Source organism: Brachyhypopomus gauderio, chromosome 15 (genome assembly GCF_052324685.1).
Source record: "Brachyhypopomus gauderio isolate BG-103 chromosome 15, BGAUD_0.2, whole genome shotgun sequence".
In the NCBI taxonomy this organism is placed as follows: domain Eukaryota; kingdom Metazoa; phylum Chordata; class Actinopteri; order Gymnotiformes; family Hypopomidae; genus Brachyhypopomus; species Brachyhypopomus gauderio.
Window position 1 is genome coordinate 2,999,364 of NC_135225.1, and position 18,562 is coordinate 3,017,925.

General features: G+C 42.1%; 2 protein-coding genes across 7 annotated transcripts; one reads left to right on the forward strand and one right to left on the reverse strand.

Moving 5' to 3' along the window:
- The first annotated feature begins 815 nt into the window (after positions 1-815).
- Positions 816-7,630, forward strand: sfxn3 (sideroflexin 3). 2 transcript variants are annotated; one of them, XR_013121218.1, is made up of 12 exons: positions 816-932; positions 1,766-1,932; positions 2,124-2,294; positions 2,760-2,858; positions 3,297-3,372; positions 4,103-4,188; positions 4,651-4,778; positions 5,354-5,403; positions 5,521-5,570; positions 5,662-5,709; positions 5,831-5,992; positions 6,423-7,630. XR_013121218.1 is itself a non-coding variant. In XM_076974012.1 (11 exons), the coding sequence occupies exons 2-11, from the start codon at positions 1,769-1,771 to the stop codon at positions 5,925-5,927; spliced, it is 969 nt and encodes a 322-aa protein (XP_076830127.1). In that variant the 5' UTR covers positions 816-932; positions 1,766-1,768; the 3' UTR covers positions 5,928-7,630. The 2 variants fall into 2 exon arrangements, 1 of the variants encoding a protein (XP_076830127.1); XM_076974012.1 differs by having other exon boundaries at positions 5,831-7,630.
- A 1,687-nt stretch (positions 7,631-9,317) lies between these two features.
- selenou1a (selenoprotein U 1a) lies at positions 9,318-13,267 on the reverse strand. Of its 5 annotated transcripts, XM_076974008.1 has the most exons (7): positions 12,425-12,586; positions 12,213-12,325; positions 11,765-11,944; positions 11,510-11,601; positions 11,289-11,429; positions 10,967-11,131; positions 9,318-10,111 (listed from the first exon to the last, which is right to left on the reverse strand). In XM_076974008.1, exons 1-7 carry the CDS (start codon positions 12,556-12,558, stop codon positions 10,016-10,018), a joined length of 921 nt encoding a protein of 306 aa, XP_076830123.1. In that variant the 5' UTR covers positions 12,559-12,586; the 3' UTR covers positions 9,318-10,015. The 5 variants fall into 5 exon arrangements, with proteins under 5 accessions (XP_076830123.1, XP_076830124.1, XP_076830125.1 ...); XM_076974009.1 differs by lacking the exons at positions 12,213-12,325; positions 12,425-12,586 and adding an exon at positions 13,134-13,267; XM_076974010.1 differs by lacking the exons at positions 12,213-12,325; positions 12,425-12,586 and adding an exon at positions 13,130-13,177.
- Positions 13,268-18,562: the final 5,295 nt, after the last annotated feature.

Consider the following 18,562-nt stretch of genomic DNA (forward strand, 5'->3'; position numbering starts at 1 on the left):
ATATGACCTGCATTTGCAGACCATTGTAAAAAGAAACTGACCCGTTAGTTTGTTCTTTCTTGCATTAACACTGCCAATAATTGCACTTGTACATTGTACTTGTTAGTTTATAGTTGAGTGGTGGGTTCTCTACGGCCTACATCGACATTCAAATGATATCTTAATTAACAGAGATCAAGCGTTTTAAATTACTACGTAATTAACATTTAATGCCAATCCCATTTAAAAGTTCTGTACGACTGCGTGCTACATCAGTCTCGTGAAAGGAATCTGCGACCATCGAATTCTGGGAGTGAGATTGGGAGCAGCTCTTGGCCTCGTCAATAATAACAACCTTACATCTTATACATCTGGCTGACTTATTTCCTTTTTAAGACATTTGACAAATATTCATTAATTATGTCTAATTATCTTAGGACAAAACTAGAGTGCTCAATGAACTAAGTTATAATCACACTACACACGGGACTGAAATGTATGGTTAACCTCTTTTATTGTGTCTCTATCCGGAGGCTATTCCATATAATATTATTACTTCGGTGTAACACTTGATGCAATTTCACTGCACCATGGTGTTTGTATATCCTACACTTTGATTTAATTAAAGGATGAGATTTAGAAAAAAAATCTAAGGCAATAAAGGACACAGTCGCACATTGTCTAAAATTCATTATAGCAATAATACCATAAAGGACTGACTTTCACGCCACGCCTCTGGATGCGTGGTGACGCTTCACGCAAGCACCAATCCCGACGCGACAGCGTCCCTACCCCATCCGCCCGACCAATGAGCTCGCGCGTCCTCATCGACCACTTCTCACTCAAACGCGCTCGCGGAACTAGCGACGCTAAAGCGCGTGCGTCTCGCGAGCGTTTACCGTTCAAGCTAGATCGGCCGGAAAGTTGCACGAGCGAAACATTTCTTTGGGGAGGTCAGTTAATTTTCAGTTAATTTTCAATTATTTTCAGTTAATTTTCAGTTAATTTCAGTTAATTTTCGGATATTCCAAGATGTCGTTGGCAGATTTAGACCCTTGACAAACGTTTGTTTGTGCGGTTGGTCCGAGGCGAGGATGTTGGTGTTTATGATGGCTAGTTGACCTAGCTTAGCTTAGCTTAGCTTAGCCGTTACCTGTTAGGGGGCGTTAGCTAGCTAGGGGGCTAATGTCATTAAAACTACTCACATTGGGTTAGCCGGCCGGCTAACACGGCAGCTAACACTGAGGCGGCTAACCAGATATGTGGGATCAGCGTGAGACGAGCCAAGCGAGCTAGAGTAGACAACTAGCGTTAGAAACATTAGACTAAACGTTAGAAACATGCCACACTGCTAGCTAGTTACATTTTGGGGGGGTTTCTCCGAAACTGAAGGTGAAGTAATGATTAATTAGATAATGTTGTGTTCATATGACATTAGTAATGATTAACAGCTGATTAACTAATGTGCTCATATGACATTAGTAATGATTGACAGCTAATGTTCTGCACATATGACATGAGTGTCCCACTCCAGACTGGGTGGGGTGGCCACACAGGAGGAATTTTCACTATCGCTCCATCAGTCGCGTGTTGTAGATTTGCTCACTTACATACAGCCATAGTTATGTAGTCTATGTATGTCTGAGGTTATGTGAGATAACCTCACCAATGTGTCACGTTTTACTGTAGACATTGTAGCCATTTAACTGGTTTCGAGAGTGTAAACAAAGATTTACTGAATCAGTAGGCTAGTAAGTGTGACCATCATCTTTTCTTCCTGGAGTAGAAGATGTCTGGAGATCTGCCCCTAAACATCAACATTAAGGAGCCACGATGGGACCAGAGCACGTTTATGGGCAGAGCCCAGCATTTCTTTATGGTGACCGACCCAAGAAACGTGCTACTGTCCAGTGAAGTTCTGGAGGATGCCAGAGTCATTGTACAGAATTACAGGTCTGTGGTGGTTCACTGGAAATAGCCTTTGGACGTTTTTGACATTGGAACAGTTTATTTAGAAACCTGTTGATTATAATTAAAATGTACCTGTGCATTTAGTACAGAAACGCGTGTTATTTGCGTGAGCAGTGTGTGAATTTAGAATCGGTCCACATGTTGGCACGTAGTGAGCAGTGTGTCCTGCGCAGGCAGGGTATTGTGGAACCAGGACTGACAGAAGATCGGTTATGGAGGGCCAAGTACATCTATGACTCCGCCTTCCACCCAGACACGGGAGAGAAAATGCTGCTGGTCGGCCGAATGTCTGCACAGGTGCCCATGAACATGACAATCACGGGCTGCATGCTCACCTTCTACAGGTGAGGACTCCGCATTCAGCTCGTTGCATCTGCATAGTCAATTTGTTCCATATGTTATGGCTGCATCAGCTAGCGATTTGAGGTGTTTTTTTTTCTTTCATTCTACATGTAATATGGTGAATGAGTGGGTTAAACTTAAAACAAATGCAGTTTGGGGAGGGAACATGCAGGAAGTCCTCAGAGATCTGGAAGAAATAAAACCGCTCGCTTCAGTGAGTCATGCAGGAATGAGTCACAGTGGAAAAGACTTCTCAGGCAGGCCACTGTAAGAACAAACGGACCCGTTAGTTTGTTCTTCACAAAGTTTGCAAGGATTTCTTTGTAGTTGGTGTTTTCTGTTTTTCCTATGCTGACAGATTATTTAGAGTTGTTATATATGTTTGAAAGGACATAATTGTATCTTAAACATGTGTATTTTCAATTATCAATGAGCACACACACTGTTTTCCCTCCCTGCGTATCCAGGACAACCCCAGCGGTTGTGTTCTGGCAGTGGGTCAACCAGTCCTTCAACGCCGTCGTCAACTACACAAACCGCAGTGGAGATGCTCCGATCACCATGAAGTATGAAGGCTGTGATCTCTTAGAAACACTAGCAGGAGGTCTTAGTAGGCAGGCCTCACAACAAGCAACACATTTGTGTTAACACAACATTCCTGCCCATTTGATCGCTTTATTACTCCACTTAAGTAGTTGTAGAAAATATTTAGCCATTAAACCAAACATGCCAGCTATTTTTAATGTAAATGTTTGTACAGTTGCCAGTTGTTAAGGTAACTGCATATTTCATATTTCTTGGCATGCTGTAAGATGATTGCCCTGTTTACTTGGTGCGTAATGTAGCCAGACATTTATTTGTTTGAGCATATTTCCTGCTAAATATGGAGAGTGGTGAGTTCTGTAGTTTAACTGTGACAGTTCTAGGCCTCCTGTGAAAGTGTGTGTGTGTGTGTGTGTGTGTGTGTGTGTGTGTGTGTGTGTGTGTGTGTGTGTGTGTTGCAGTCAGCTTGGAGCAGCGTACGTCAGTGCCACCACAGGAGCTGTTCTTACTGCTCTGGGTCTCAAGTCTCTCATCAAGGTAATCTTTATATGTCCAGTTCCTACATCACACTGCACTGACATCCTCATTTGGGCCACGTTATTCCACTGTTGCCTATTTTAGTTACATGTGAAAGCTGCATTCTGTACTATTTATTACCTTCCATTTAAGTTGTTAAAACAAAGTTTAGAAAATCTCGAGTGTTAAAATTTCCAGAAAACTATTTTGAGAATGACTAGTCCCTTGTGTTTGTGAAAAATGTACCATATAAATTTCCAAGATGTGTGTATATAGAAGGTGTGGGTGGTGTGGGGGGTCTTTTGTACCTTGCACACACAGTTGCCAGATCGAATATGTCAGAATCCTCTTTGGCCTTCACTTCTCGGACAGAACTTAGTCTGGTGACGGGAAAGGTCTCTCATAGGGAGAACATACACTGCTGCTATAGTTGCCACCGTATTACAGTGTCACAAGTAGGTCAGTTCAGAAACTCGCCGACTGAAACATCTAAATAAACTCTCTCTACCCTCATTAGTTCCATTGTAGCATGTGTAGCGCAGGTGTGAATGAACACCAGTGGTCATTGGTGGGTTTTTTGGGAAGGCACTTGAAGTGTAGTGAATCGATTCAAACACACACGGCGCCTTAGCTTGACAGAGAGCTAAGGTCTGCCTGTTCCAGGAGGAAGTTCTGTTCTGGGGGTCTGGTTTGTATTGCAGAGGTGGTAGGCTCTTCTGTTTCACATTTGAACCTTGACCTTTGCCCCCAGCACCTGCCTCCTATCATGGGCCGCTTCGTTCCTTTCGCTGCAGTGGCAGCAGCAAACTGCATCAACATTCCCTTCATGAGACAGAGGTGTGTGTGTCTGTGTGTCTGTGTCTGTCTGTGTTTGAGAACAAGAAATATACACAATTATGAAGTATTTATAGTATTTATTTATTGTATTATAACCAGTATACAAATTCATTATACAAAATTCAGTACAGAATGTTTTTCTCCACTATCATATATTATTTTTAAAAGTAAAGTGGTCAGTAGTATGGAGGAGGAGTGGGTTTAGTATGGAGGAGGAGTGGGTGTAGTATGGAGGAGGAGTGGGTGTAGTATGGAGGAGGAGTGGGTGTAGTATGGAGGAGGAGTGGGTGTAGTATGGAGGAGGAGTGGGTGTAGTATGGAGGAGGAGTGGGTGTAGTATGGAGGAGGAGTGGGTGTAGTATGGAGGAGGAGTGGGTGTAGTATGGAGGAGGAGTGGGTGTATGATGGAGGAGGAGTGGGTGTAGTATGGAGGATCCGCTTCACCCAGTTCTGCCCCCCCAGAGAGCTGAAGTATGGCATTCCCGTCACCGATGAGGAGGGCCACCGTCTGGGGGAGTCGGCCAGCGCCGCCCAGCAGGCCATCGTACAGGTGGTGGTGTCTCGGATCGGCATGGCGGTGCCAGCCATGGGTGAGATTACTGTAACCATCAGAACAACCCGTTAAGCGGTTGTTAAGCGACCTTGGGTATATAGAAAGGCGCTATATAAGTCGAACATTCATTCATTCATTCATTCATTCATTGATTCATTCAACCCAGGGTCTGGTTGTTAAGTTTCAGTCTTAAGCTGACATGCTATATCCAGATATATAAACACACACTTCATGATAAACACGTACTTGGTGGGCACAAGGGTGTTGGAGCCAGGTGTGAGTGTTGGGTCTGAACGTGGTGGTTCAGTGGGGATAGGGAAGTAAGCTATGTGCCATCCAGATGGGGTTCTTAAAGCATGACCGACCTTCTTCTGACTTTTGAGCCACAGCAGTTGCTTACACATTCTGAAAACGGATGCTGATTTTTTAGAACTTTTTCATACATTTTGTAGTTATTCTGTTATGCTACTGCTTGACTTTTCATTCCAGGAATACGATGGTTATCCATCCCAGTTTTGGTATTCTGAAGTCCTGGCTTATGATTTTAAATTAATTACATTTAAATGCATACATAAAATGTCTGAAACAAACTGTGTGTTATTCCTTCTGCAGCCATTCCCCCTGTTATAATGAACGCCCTGGAGAAGAAGGCCTTCATGAAGGTAAAGCTGCAAGCCTTGAAGGTCCTGCTGGTCTTTCTGTAGTTAGCTCTGCGGAGGCTCTCTGTGTTAAAGATGCTGAGATGTTTGGGTCTTTTCTCTCCCTCCTCTTCCCCTCAGCGTTTCCCGGTGCTCAACGCTCCGGTGCAGGTCAGCCTCGTGGGGTTATGGTGAGTTGTTCCTCCCTCTTCCAGCACTCTACCATATACACCTTTCCTGACGGCAGCTAACGGGAGGTTCTGGGTGTGCCTCCTCTCCTAGCCTGGTGTTCGCCACTCCGCTGTGCTGTGCCCTCTTCCCACAGAAGAGGTGAGTGCTAGTTGCAGTGCTGGTCTCTGCTCCGTTTCTCCAAACGGTCGTCCGTGTTGGGTCGTAGATCGTTGCTGCTGCTGTGATGATGGAGGTCTCTGTTGCTTTAATGTGCCTGCAGCTCCATGAAGGTGAGCAGTCTGGAACCCGAGCTGCAGGAGAACATACGTCAGAAGAGTCCTCACACCACCACCGTTTACTTCAACAAGGGCCTGTAGGGGCCTCTCCCAGCCCAGAGTCAGGTGTTCTGCTCAAATGGTTGTTAGTGGGCACAATTTGAAGGGTAAATATATTTATTTTCTTGATTTTTGTTGTTGTTTCGTATTTAAAGCAACTGCATCTGGGGTATTGTTTGTTTGTTTGTTTGTTTTTTGCTTTGCTTCATGTTTTCTCTCACACCTGCCTTCCCTCACGTTGATATGCAATCTTGAGCGAATATTTCTCTACGACATGTAGTAGCACAGGTCTGCCTAGTGTGTTCTGGTACTGTGGGGTTTATGGTTTATGGGGACAAGGGTTTGTTGATCTTATTGCTGCTCTGATGGATATTAACCCGTATGTGTATATAGAGCACAATGCTTTCCTATGCACTTGCACTGTCTCAAATAGTTTATACATCTGAATTGTATTTATCAATATTTATTTTCTATATGGAAGAATATTTGAGCTGTGTATTATTTCATGGCCAAGCATCTGTCCATTCTTTCTGCTAGATCTACTCTCCAAACAAAAAACAGTTCATGGAGTCAACTTTGACCGAGCATTGACCACTGTAAACAAGCACATCGCACACAGCCCTGTAGAGGGCAGTATAGTGCACTGAACCTCTAGGGGTCTCTCATTAACTTTCTACACTCCAGTGGGGACAGTAAGTAGATGCTGTTAACTAGGTCACTCATGGGTCCATCGTGCTGATGCCTGATGTATCGTCAGCCTCTGTGTTCAAGCCTTATGTGGATTTTGCCCTATCAAAAAGTTAATCTCCGTGAAAATATATTTAATTCCAAACTGATTGTAAGTAGTGGGTGTAATGTTACCATTGAAAAACTTGTGTTGGTATAGTGGTTAAATGATGTCTATGATACCTATGCTGATATTTCCTTGAGTGTAAGATTTGTGACCTGATTACCTTGCGTAAAAACATAAATATTAAAAGTATTTTTATTTTTTAACATTTTATAGTCAGTCACATAACAAGTTAAGAGTTCTCTCGTGAACAGTGCAATAAGAAGAACCCGTGATTGGTGAACCACTCTAAGGACCACAGTGATGTCAAATGTCACTGTAACACACTTATTTACTACCATTAAGAACTAGTCGTGTTTCCTGCCGGGAGGGGGGGTGCTTATTGTACTTTTCTTTGGTGTATAAAACATAAATGGCTGCTTGTCCTATGTTGAAGTGTATATCTGTTGATATATCCGTCCATCTTTGACTTGCCCTGTGTGCTCCTGCGTAGGCCGGCTTGTCCTTTAGTGCTGACATGAGCAGTAATGGATGCAAAGAATTTTTTTTTTCTTCAGTGGAAAAATGTTGTATTGTACCAATATGGACTTGGCAGCAAATCGGTCATGTGGATTTCATTTTAACTGCATCTAACAACCTCATTATAGTTTGAGCATATGTGATCAAATGTGTTTCACTGAGTATTGTGAAGTAGCAGTGTGTTTTTCTCAGCTGTTTCTGTGGATGATTTAAATATATCACGCACTGTTTCTTTTTGCCTTACCACTTGAAACACTATAGGTCTATGGCTTTTGATGAAGGGGTTTAAAAGAAACCTGTTGTGCTCTTTTTGACCAGTTCGGCAGTAGTAGTTTGCCAGTTGTTGTGTATATTATGCAAACATAACCTTTTTAAAAAAAATTAATATTCAGGTATGTTAATCTCAGATTCATATTAAATACATAATAGGTGTGTAGATTCCTTTACTCATGAATGTTCTAAATGGGAAAGCACAGACCAGTTTAATAGATTAACTGGGTGTCATTGTTATGAAATGTCAGATGTGGGAACAGTGCAACAATTTTGACACGGGAGTGTTTTAGAGGAGCAGGTACTGAAACACTCCTGCAGAATCTCCTACATATGTTGACTTGGGTCTTACTGAACCATGAATACGGTTTTGTCAAACATCACTACCATAACGTAGGCCGTTAGGTCTCCTACAGGGACTCTGCCTCTCAATCACCTAAACGAGAACTTAATATTTACATTTACAGCATTTGGCAGACGCCCTTAGCCAGAGCGACTTGCATTTTTATACAAGTGAGCAATTGACGGTTAAGGGTCAGGTCTGGTCTGACATGTCAGAACACACACACTAGTGATTACTAGGGGGCTGTGGATCACACATGCCCAGAGCGGTGGGCAGCCCTAGCCCGGCGCCCGGGGAGCAGTTGGGGTTAGGTGCCTTGCTCAAGGGCACCTCAGTCATGGCCTCAGGTCTGGGAATCGAACCCACGACCTTCCGGTCCCAAGACCAGTTCACTAACCACCAGGCCATGACTGCCCTAATAAATAGCTCATCCCTTCCTTCTATAAAAAAGGTGGTGTGATCAGAAAAGCTCAGAGGGGGGTCTTCTATTCCTGCACATTAAAACGACATGCAGAAACCAGACAATAAATTGGCCACAATACGTGAGACTAAATTTTTCTTCCCAGTTTTTTTCTGATCTCACGTAAATGTAAGGGAATGCTTAGTTTTTATTATATTCAGTGTCAAAGGTATTTTAACCAGTTAACATAATTTCTTCTTAATTTGCATGTCTCATAAAAGTAGCAAATATATTTAACCCTTTCCAGTTTACCCAAATATTATTAAAATTCTATACACTTTGGATTTCAATATAACTAAGTGGGAACTTGAGGCAAAACAATGTTAGATGCTCAATAGTAGAAGTTATTTTAAACCCTCCACTTTAAACCTGCGTTTGTGTTGCCATTGCTGTGGGCTGTGATGGTCTCGTTTCTGTAAACCTTTATAGCTGCCATTTCAACACAAATGTAGTGAACTGGATAATAACAAGGTTTTGGATCTAAATGAAATGAAATCATGACATGAAATATCCAAACTTGAGGTCTGCTCCTCAGACACTAGGTGCTTTGTTCTGATGATGAATGTATGACGCGAGCACAGGCCAAAGAGCACATGACGTCTAGACCAGCGTGAACAGTGTTTCTTAAAAACCATTAACATGGCAAAGATGAAAGTGCTCCTGTTCTTAAGGTATACATCTGTTTTTCAGGTATTGTAACGTTACTACACCATGTCTCTTGTGCATTTTGTATTTTGTCATGAATTTATTTAGGATAACATAATAAAAGTATAAAACTATAACACATGGGCTCATTTTGATGGTCTGCTTTAGGATATGTCCTTTACCAAATCAAACCAGGTGCTAGGGATGGACATGCACCATTCACTGATATGAGCTGTGATCACTGAGAAGACACTTGGTGTACTTCCAGTGTCCATGTAGTTCAGATTTAAGAATTTCCTGCTGGTAATATACTGCAGATTCTCATTCTGCGTTACACAGTCACAACTTGAAATTATTAAACATAAAATTAATTAACTTGACTGACCAGAAAGAATTACATGGTGAGATGGTCAAACTTGTTTATTACAGTTATCAAAATGAACCTGGGTAGACCAGCCTTTCTCTGCAGCGATACACTGCAACCTCATTAAGAGATGTTCAAGATCTTGCTCTATTTCAACCACTAACCATGAAATATTAAGAGCTCTCAGAAAATCATATTTCAGTAACTCGCACTTTATTGTAGATGGCACACTCCATCTGTTTCTAAACCTTTGACTGTCCACTAACCAAAACCTGGTGAACAGGAAAGTGTGTGTCAAAGCATCAAGTCTGCTCGCTCACTGGTGAGTTTCGAGTTAGACTGTCATTAAAACACACACAAGCCAAACCACCGGCTTGGGAGCGGAGATACAATACATCCCGACAGAGTGAAGAACAGCACTACAACAGCAGTTTATGAAGTGCAAACACCACTGCACAACACACAACAGAACTATGGATCATATGGATGATAATACAATGGCAAACACCTACTTTATACTTGAGGCCCCAAGATTATTGAGATTATTCCTTGACGTCAAGATTTCAGGACAACCTGAGCATTCCTTCATATTCACAGCATTATGTTAACAAAAAAGAGGTGCAGTGTGGAACTTTTTGCGAGTCATTATGTTTTATACTTAAATATCAGCAGACAATGCAATTAAAACTGATTACTTTTTTAAAATCTTAACATGCCTATATAACAATCTAAATTTGATCTATTTATCCACCACTATTTTTTTTGCGGCCTCCAAAACAGACTCAGTGCTGACTTTGTCTCCAAATTCCTTCTCCCGATGCTCAAGAAGAACACCCTAAAAAACAGAATATTAAACATTAACATCTACAGAATGAACCCTGAAGTTTTACATTGGTTAGTCCCAACTTAACCCAAAAATAAATATTAGAGGGAATGGTTCAAGTAAATATCTAATATACACAATTTTTTGGTTATCTCAAAGGTAGCCAGTCGTCTGAAACGTGTGGAGTCTGATGCATTCTGTGAAACTAAAATAACTATGAAATTTCTTACCAAGAATAATTTCCATAAACACACTACCATATGTTCACATGCCTCGCAACTATGCAGCGTTTCAGTAACGTCAGATATACCGATATGTTTCAAAACCGTGTTTCTCAACCGTCCTCAGGCTCACGTCACACAGTTCCACAGGTTTTCTCAATCCACGTTGGGTTAGAGTAAAACTGTGGAACCATCTGGTGGGACAAGAAATACTGGTAATTATGACTTACAGTTTCCTGTAAAAATGTATATACATATCTAGTAGTTGTAACCATAGAGGGCGGCTTTCTTGTACAAATGGAATCACTATTCTTCGCACAGAAATGTTATGAAATGGGTATGTAATCATCTTCAGAGAACCCATTCCAGATGACATTATCATTAGGTGTTGGCACCATTGAGCTCCAATATAAAACTAAAAGAAGAAAATGTCCAGAAGAATTGTGTGCATTCGATTTTTTACTGAACCATTCCTTTAAGGCTACTGTAAAAATTACTTTGAGTGTGAGAGACGAGTTTATTAAAAAAATTGAGCCTGCATGATTAACTGACAAGTTAATAACGTAAGCCTTTTGTTGGATAGCTGTATTAAATTTAAATATAATTTAATATGCAAATATATTTAAATGTGCCCCTTCAAAGTCACCTGCTTGCCAGATCCAATGACAAATACTCCACCGAGGATGAAGCCCTCCCCATTCATGTTGCCCTGGAAACCTGCGCTCCAAGCTCTCACGAAGTTCTGCCAAACTCCCAGACGAGTGAAGCCAAGGAACCCCATTTGCCTCTGGCGTGGCCCATAGAACGCCAGCTGCACACAGAAAGTCTCATGAACATACGTTTTTCTTTCAATCCCTGAAAAGCATCTCTCTGCAAAATGTAAGACGTAGTGCAGCATTTCTACATATCTGTAGAAACGACTAGAACAACATGAATTCCAAGTGTTCTACTGTTAGTGAGCCTCTGACCTTCTCATCCACAAAGACGTCCCCAGCAAAGTAGGGTCTGAAATCTTCGACCTCCGTACCGATGCTCTCTTTGACCACAGCATACAGAGGAACCCCGAGCTCGTCCAGCTGGGGTTTCAGAGAGGACAGCTCAGACGCCTCCTGCGTAGACACAGGGGCACCAGCAATAAGACAAATGCCCGTCCACTAAGCTGAAGTGTAGGAGAAAGTGTTACGATTACCTCTCTGCACAAAAATCATCCGGGACGTCGTACAGCCATGATCACGGCTCCAGACTCGCCCCACAATGATCCAGCTTTAAATGTCTTCTCATCTAAATGCACCACAGTGAAATTTATCACCCTCTGACAAAACCTAAAGCCCCCCCCCTTTCTCACAAACAGGATTTGTTCATGAATAAACCAATGAAAAAAGGCTTATTCAAGAATAAACCCATATATCGTGTGGCACATGAATGAAGGTAAACTCCCACTTACCTCCTGTAGTGGTTTTGAGGAGCGCATCGTCCAGGTACTCCATGTTAGCGTGCTCAGACTTTGGCAGGAAGAAATCAGTGTTTGCCAGAATGATGCCTGCAATGGCAGCGCCTACAGCCCCGAGGCCCAGAGACCACACGCCCATAGCCAGGGTGTCACGCTCCAGGACAGCAGACGAGGCTGCAGTGAGACAAAATAGAGTACGCAATTTAGTATTTCAACAGATCTGGAGATGATGGAGAGGAAAAACATGGTGTAATCTAGGATGTTTCTCAAGTTAGCACTTGATTAACTGCCAAGAATCAGATTTCTGACTCTTTACTGACAACAGAGGGCTGCACCCCATACATGCCTTAATGCAGTGTCATTGTGTGCCACACCGAGCTGCTAGATAACACTGCTACACTAACATGTGCAGTAAGGACTCGAGCGCTCACTGGAGCAATACCTTTGGACCCACGCACAGCAGACTCCCCACTGTGACTCTTCCCAGTTGAGGGCTGGTGTGTTGAAAATGGTCTGACGCTGTCAGCACTCATACAAGTAGGGGACCCTGCTGACCTGTGGCATGGTTTGTAACTTAAGAACTCAAGGGCCTTCTTCTTTGGGATCAATTTATTTGTTAGAATTTGAGGTTTATTATCTGAGATCAGGCTTAACTGTAGATGAGGGCGCAGTGCCATGGCTCTTAAGTTATGGACTCTTGTGCCAAGGGCATTAGTGCAAAGAGGAATTAATTCCCCTCTGCCCATCAACAGAGGCAAACAATGGAGCCGTAGTTGAACAAAGGCCATTGGGGTTTTGTTCCTGTTAAAAGTACAACTGTAAAAGGACATGGAAAATAGCTTTTTAGAGCAAGATCATTTAAAAATAAATACAAGCAACATTAAAACAGAGTACACTGAACACATTAGTGCAGAAATACACGCAGTTCAATTGTCTAAATGTCCTTTTATGATAGTGCACCTCTGCACTTTGTATACAACTTGTTTAACCTGCTTTACCATACCTCGGTCCTTTTATACGTTATATATAGCTTTAAAACGCTTTATAATACCTCTATATATACCTCAATTACGCAATATTAGTTACCCAACACAAAAAAGCTACAAGTATCTTTATCACTGTGATAAAGCACATTGTTAGAACTCTTCAGTTATAGATGGCCATCCACAATCACCTTGAGCTCTTGGGCCAAGATGGTCAGATACTCGCTACTGTATTAAAACTTAACAGCTGGGCCGTTTCATTTTACAGGGGACGAGAACGTAATGCTAACGGCTGTGTCAACCGACCGAGCAATATTATCAACTTCGGAATGAATACTTAAGTTATATAGTGAGTTGACGTTGTGGCGTAACATACTCACTTATCCAGTGTTACACGAGACGACCGCTCAGATCTGCGTAACGTAAGATCTAAGTTACGTAAGGAGCGCAAAGACAGGCACGACATGTCGAATTCAGAAACATCGTGCAGGCGCTTGGCTCCATTGTTATGCGATCGGGCCGGTTTCAGTCGTTATACTAAATATCGGTATTAAAGTTATGAAGTATTCACTTGTTGAGGCTGAAGTATAAAAAATTATATGTATAAAAAACGTGTCCGGATGAACGTGTCCAGTTGTATACGGATGACAAAATCAGAATATCGTACTTTTCTTACACTGTGGTTTATTGCTAGAAAGAGTTTATCATACAGTGTGACTTATCTAGTCACATTCGGTCAGGATTTCATCTGCATTTTTACACCTTGAACACCATGAAAACCAAACGAGGGACCCAGATGTCAGGCAGCCCCCTGCTGCCCACTAGCGGTAGCTGAACAAACAACCAAAAAACCTTTGAATAAACACATTCTTTCATTGCTTGACAACAAAGAGATACAGAAAAATGCTACCTAACCAGGAAACTTGAACGCAACCATGAAATGCTTGGGAAGTTTAACTGTCACCATCAGAGAGGGGAATACCATCAGGAAACAAAACTATGTTGACAGGAACTGTTTTAATTCAAAGTGATGATGTTTGTTTTACCATATACCTGTACAGTGTGCGTGTTTTAGGTCTCACCAGGAATTATGGGCAACAAAACACATTGTAACTACCCTGAAGCTTTTTACATTTACATAACAGCAAAGCCAGGCAGGTATCTAATAATCTCAAACATCTGTTAATGAGGGTGGGTCTCCCTCAGGAAATCAGGGTGCAAACTTGCTGTTTAGGTTATTGCAAGATGTCTACAAGCTACAAGGGATACATGGCATTAATACCTCCCGCTGTCATCCTGAAACATGTCTTAACAGAACACTCCACAAAGCAAAGCTTCGTACATTTATTTCACAGAGTGGCACCGACAGGGACCAGTGGATTCCCCACCATCACTTTTCAATGTATCAAGCTACATTTCAAGATTCATTTATGGAAAGTGTAATCCATCTAAGCAATTTGTTAAAAAAGGTTTCCAAATTCATAATTATGTAGCTATACTAGGAGAGGAACATTACAGACCATGATGTCATTTCATTTACACTACAATGCTGCTGCCTCTTGATACCAAGGGGGCTCAGACAGTATAAGATTACTGTGATTATTGGGAAATTTATACTGGCACTGATCCACATCAGAGCTGTCCTGACTTGGCAGTGGTAATAATGATATCTCTCAATTTACTCTCAACTAGATATGTAATTTCATTGGTCCATTGCTAATGGTCTATGGATTGTGGTCTATGTGGGTCATTTTCCTGTCTTCAGTCTGCCATTGTACGAGGACTGTAGCTTGCTTGAGGTGAGCAAAGTCACAGTTGAGTTTCCATTCTTGACTGCTGTATTAAGGTTACTTTTATTTTGTCCCTGGAGCATTTGTGTATTCTTGCATTCCTAGAGATTCTTTGTTCTGTACTACAACACAAGTAGACCGAAGCACCACATACAGACATAAGACACTAATTGTGCAAAGGGACACCGTAATATAAGAGGAGGTGCATCCATTTGGGGGGATAATTGTTATTTTTAGGAGAGTGGGGGGAGTGTGGGGCTGCAGAGTGGAATGTGCTGAGAGGGAGACTGTGCCAACACCCCAACCCACCCCACACCACCCCACCCGCCCCACCCCACACCACCCCACCCGCCCCACCCCACACCACCCCGACCCTGCAGCTGCTGCATTCCAGATGGCTAGCGAGTAATCATGGGGGTCTTCTGCTTCCTCCAAGTTCACCATCATTTGCCTTATTTGAACTTCTTGACTCACTGCCCTGCTAAACCGGGGGACCGCTAACAGGGCCTGCCTCTCAACCTCACCCCCCTGGGTCCCAGGTTTCTGTGCACAACTTGACATTTTTTTTGCACTTCTGTGTGCACAATTTGACATTTAGAGGAGTGCTTGGAGTATAAGCCAATCAGCAGTGAGGATATGTTCCCCTCCTACTACGGGTCACAGCATCAATCGGGCATTGGATTGTGCACCACACTCCTTCATCAGACTATCAGATGGGCACGGAGACACAGGGAAAGGAGGCCAGTGAACCTGTTGCCACTAGACAGCGTCTGCAGTCAGGAAACTCTAGGAATATCCCCTATGACAATAACAGTTTAACCTTCACTCCATGGCATTTTTTTACTTTGCACCGACATGCCCAAATCTAAAGACTCATTATTAATTTACCGCATAAAATTAATTAAACATGCTGGTTGTGGTTGTAAAATCCCCAATCCACTTAGCAGAGCAAAATATGTAAATTATGTAATGTATTTAGAATAATTCCACATGCTTAGAATACACTGTCATTTTGAATTTTGCCATTATGAGTGCATTCAGTCCAGGATATGCAATCTAGCATTTTTGCACCCATACACTGCACAAAGAGAAATTATGAGATTAAGCAATGAAAATCTGCATCTACTGCCATTTAACTGCACAGCTATTTTCATGATGTAAAAATGTGATGAAACCAGCCATCTAACAGATCTCATGTTCAGTGACTGAGATCAAATCAGAAATACAGGTATAAATGAAGAAAATAGCAGTCACTTAATATATATACACTGTACCAGACTCTGATAATCAAATCTTTTAAATCTTGTGGTGGTTGTTTACAACCTGGTGTAACGAGTGGAAGGATTTTGAGGATGCGGTGACGATTTGCATGAAACACAGAAGTTTATTCACAATTACAGCTGTGGGAGCTACTAGCGCACATTACACACAGCACATTAAACTAATGAGACAAGTGAATACTCACACACACACAACCACACCCACGGAAGTACATATAAGGACACAGATACACCTACCCAAGGGGGGGGGGGGTCCAGCTGTATCGTGACACCTGGCTATTTGTTCATTTAGCTCTGTCAAGATTGTGGTGTACTCAGATTACTGACAATAACACTGAGGCATTACCAGCTTCTTGTTCCCTGGGCACTGGGGAATGTCTCTCAGTCCTGGGATTTACTTCTACTGGCTTTTAATTCATTACATTACATTTACATTTATGGCATTTGGCAGACGCCCTTATCCAGACTTACATTTTAATCTTATTTTTTACACAAGTGAGCAATTGAGGGTTAAGGGCCTTGCTCAGGGGCACCTCAGTCATGGCCTCAGGTCTGAGGATCGAACCCACGACCCTCCGGTCACAAGACCAGTTCCTTAACCACCAGGCCATGCCCCATTCCATCGATAATTCCATCGAACTAGCACAAATTGTTATAGAATATTCCCTAATTGTTGTATGAATTCTTCTGAATATTTTCATTAAAAGTGAAATGTTTGGCAAGTGTTAAGTACTAAGCATTTTGTTTAAACAATCAAAATTGGGGATTGAGCAATGGGCTAACAAGGGTGTGAAGCAATGCGTGGGGGTGATGTACACAACAACATGGTGGGATGTCAAAGACAACTGTGACACACACCATGTGGCAGGGCTTGTGTGCCATCACAGAACTCCTTCTGGAAGGACAGTGGACCTCAGGTCGATGTACGGTATGACGTAGGAACACGATGTTGCGTAGAGCACGCAGGGAGCAGACATGAGGGCCAGAGAGTAGCAGGAGGTGAGGAATCTGTGCTCCAAACTGCCTCCTCCCTCACAGGCTGAGAAACCTCCCCCCGTAGCAAACCCAAGTGATGGTAACAACAGAAAGAAGGTACACAAAGAAGTCAAGAAAAACAGAGGGCGGAAAGAAGAGCTGTAAGGATGTGGAAGGTGAAGTCAACAGTGGTTCCTGTAGTGATCTGAGCACTAGGGGTCTCTCACTCCCAAAGTGGTAGAAAAGATCCCAGCAACAGCATCCAAGATTTCCATCCAGAAGTGTGCAGTCATGCTGAGCTAAGCTAGCACCCTGAGCTTGAAAAAATAAATTTGCCCAAGTCATTGTTAATAAACATGTGTGTGTTAATAAAAAAACTTTTAGGCAATAACGATACACTAAGGCTATAAATACTCTATGAGTCAGCATAAGAACATCCCGTCTTAAGTGTGATGACGCAGTGAACACTTAAGTGCATACTTAATGCCCGTCACCATTCTTTCTGTCACTTCATATCGTAAACCAGTAAACCAGGTGAAATATTGGCAAGGCCAAAGCACCGATATGATAATCTTTCTACTCTGCGCGTTTCTGTCTGCTGAATGTTTCTGTCAGTCATTAACCTGTCGTTTCAGTATCCACTATCACTTGTGTTATTCAGTTGCAGGGACAAATGTTTCATATATGTGCGTGATGCCAAATCAAATAGAAATGTCCCACTGCAAGATCAACACAACAGAACAGTGTCACTCTGCACCTTTGAGCCAAAGTCCAGAGCATGCTGTTTCATACAGGGGCTAAACCAGTATAGACAGGGCTCTTTCCTACATTCCATTTTTCAACCAGTTGTTCACCACCAAAATAAATCTTTCAAAGGGGTCATAGAGATGACCAGAACTTATCATTTGACACATGGCTTCACTCTGCTGACCCTCACAGTAGCGTAACCCATGTTAAATTTACCCCCACCGTAGCATAACCCACGTTAAATTTACCCCCACCGTAGCATAACCCACGTTAAATTTACCCCCAGCATAGCATAACCCACGTTAAATTTACCCCCACAGAGCTCTCTTCCAAAATAGTCTTTCATACTACATGTTGATTAAGCTTTTTTTCCTAGAAACGACCTGAACTAAAATATGATACAAATTAACCGACGTCTGTTATAAAAAGTTGTACATCACACCTTTGATTTAAGTCATGGCAATATTTTCCTGAAATCTCAGTTCTGTTAATTGAGAATGAGAATGAGTGTGTTCTGTGCTGAACATTAATTTCTCTCCTTTCTCTTATAAGCATGTAACTCATAATATGTAATATACAGTAAATTACAATCTAGGGCAGTAGATTTTGCTACAAAGTAAATAAAAATGACTCGACTTTTTCACCTTAAACTCCATTACACAGCAGGATATACTGTATATGTACATATTTATATTATATTTATGTACTGTTTGTGTTTTGAATGATGCAATAACAGTAATGTCAACAGCCTGCCTACTGGGGGTCTGGAGTCACATGCATCTTATTGTAGTGTATGCCCTCTGGGGTATTAGTATGGCTGGGTATTATTTATTTAATGCTACCAGGTACCAGCAGTGCCAAGTTGTGTCTGTATTTTGATTTTGGATACAGTGATGGCATAACTGACACTGCGTCTTCAAGGAGTTTTAAGCCACAGACACTTTAATGTTAGTTCTCCAAACATATTAACCAAAAGCTGATCCAATCCCTAAGTGCTGACATTATATCTCACAATCT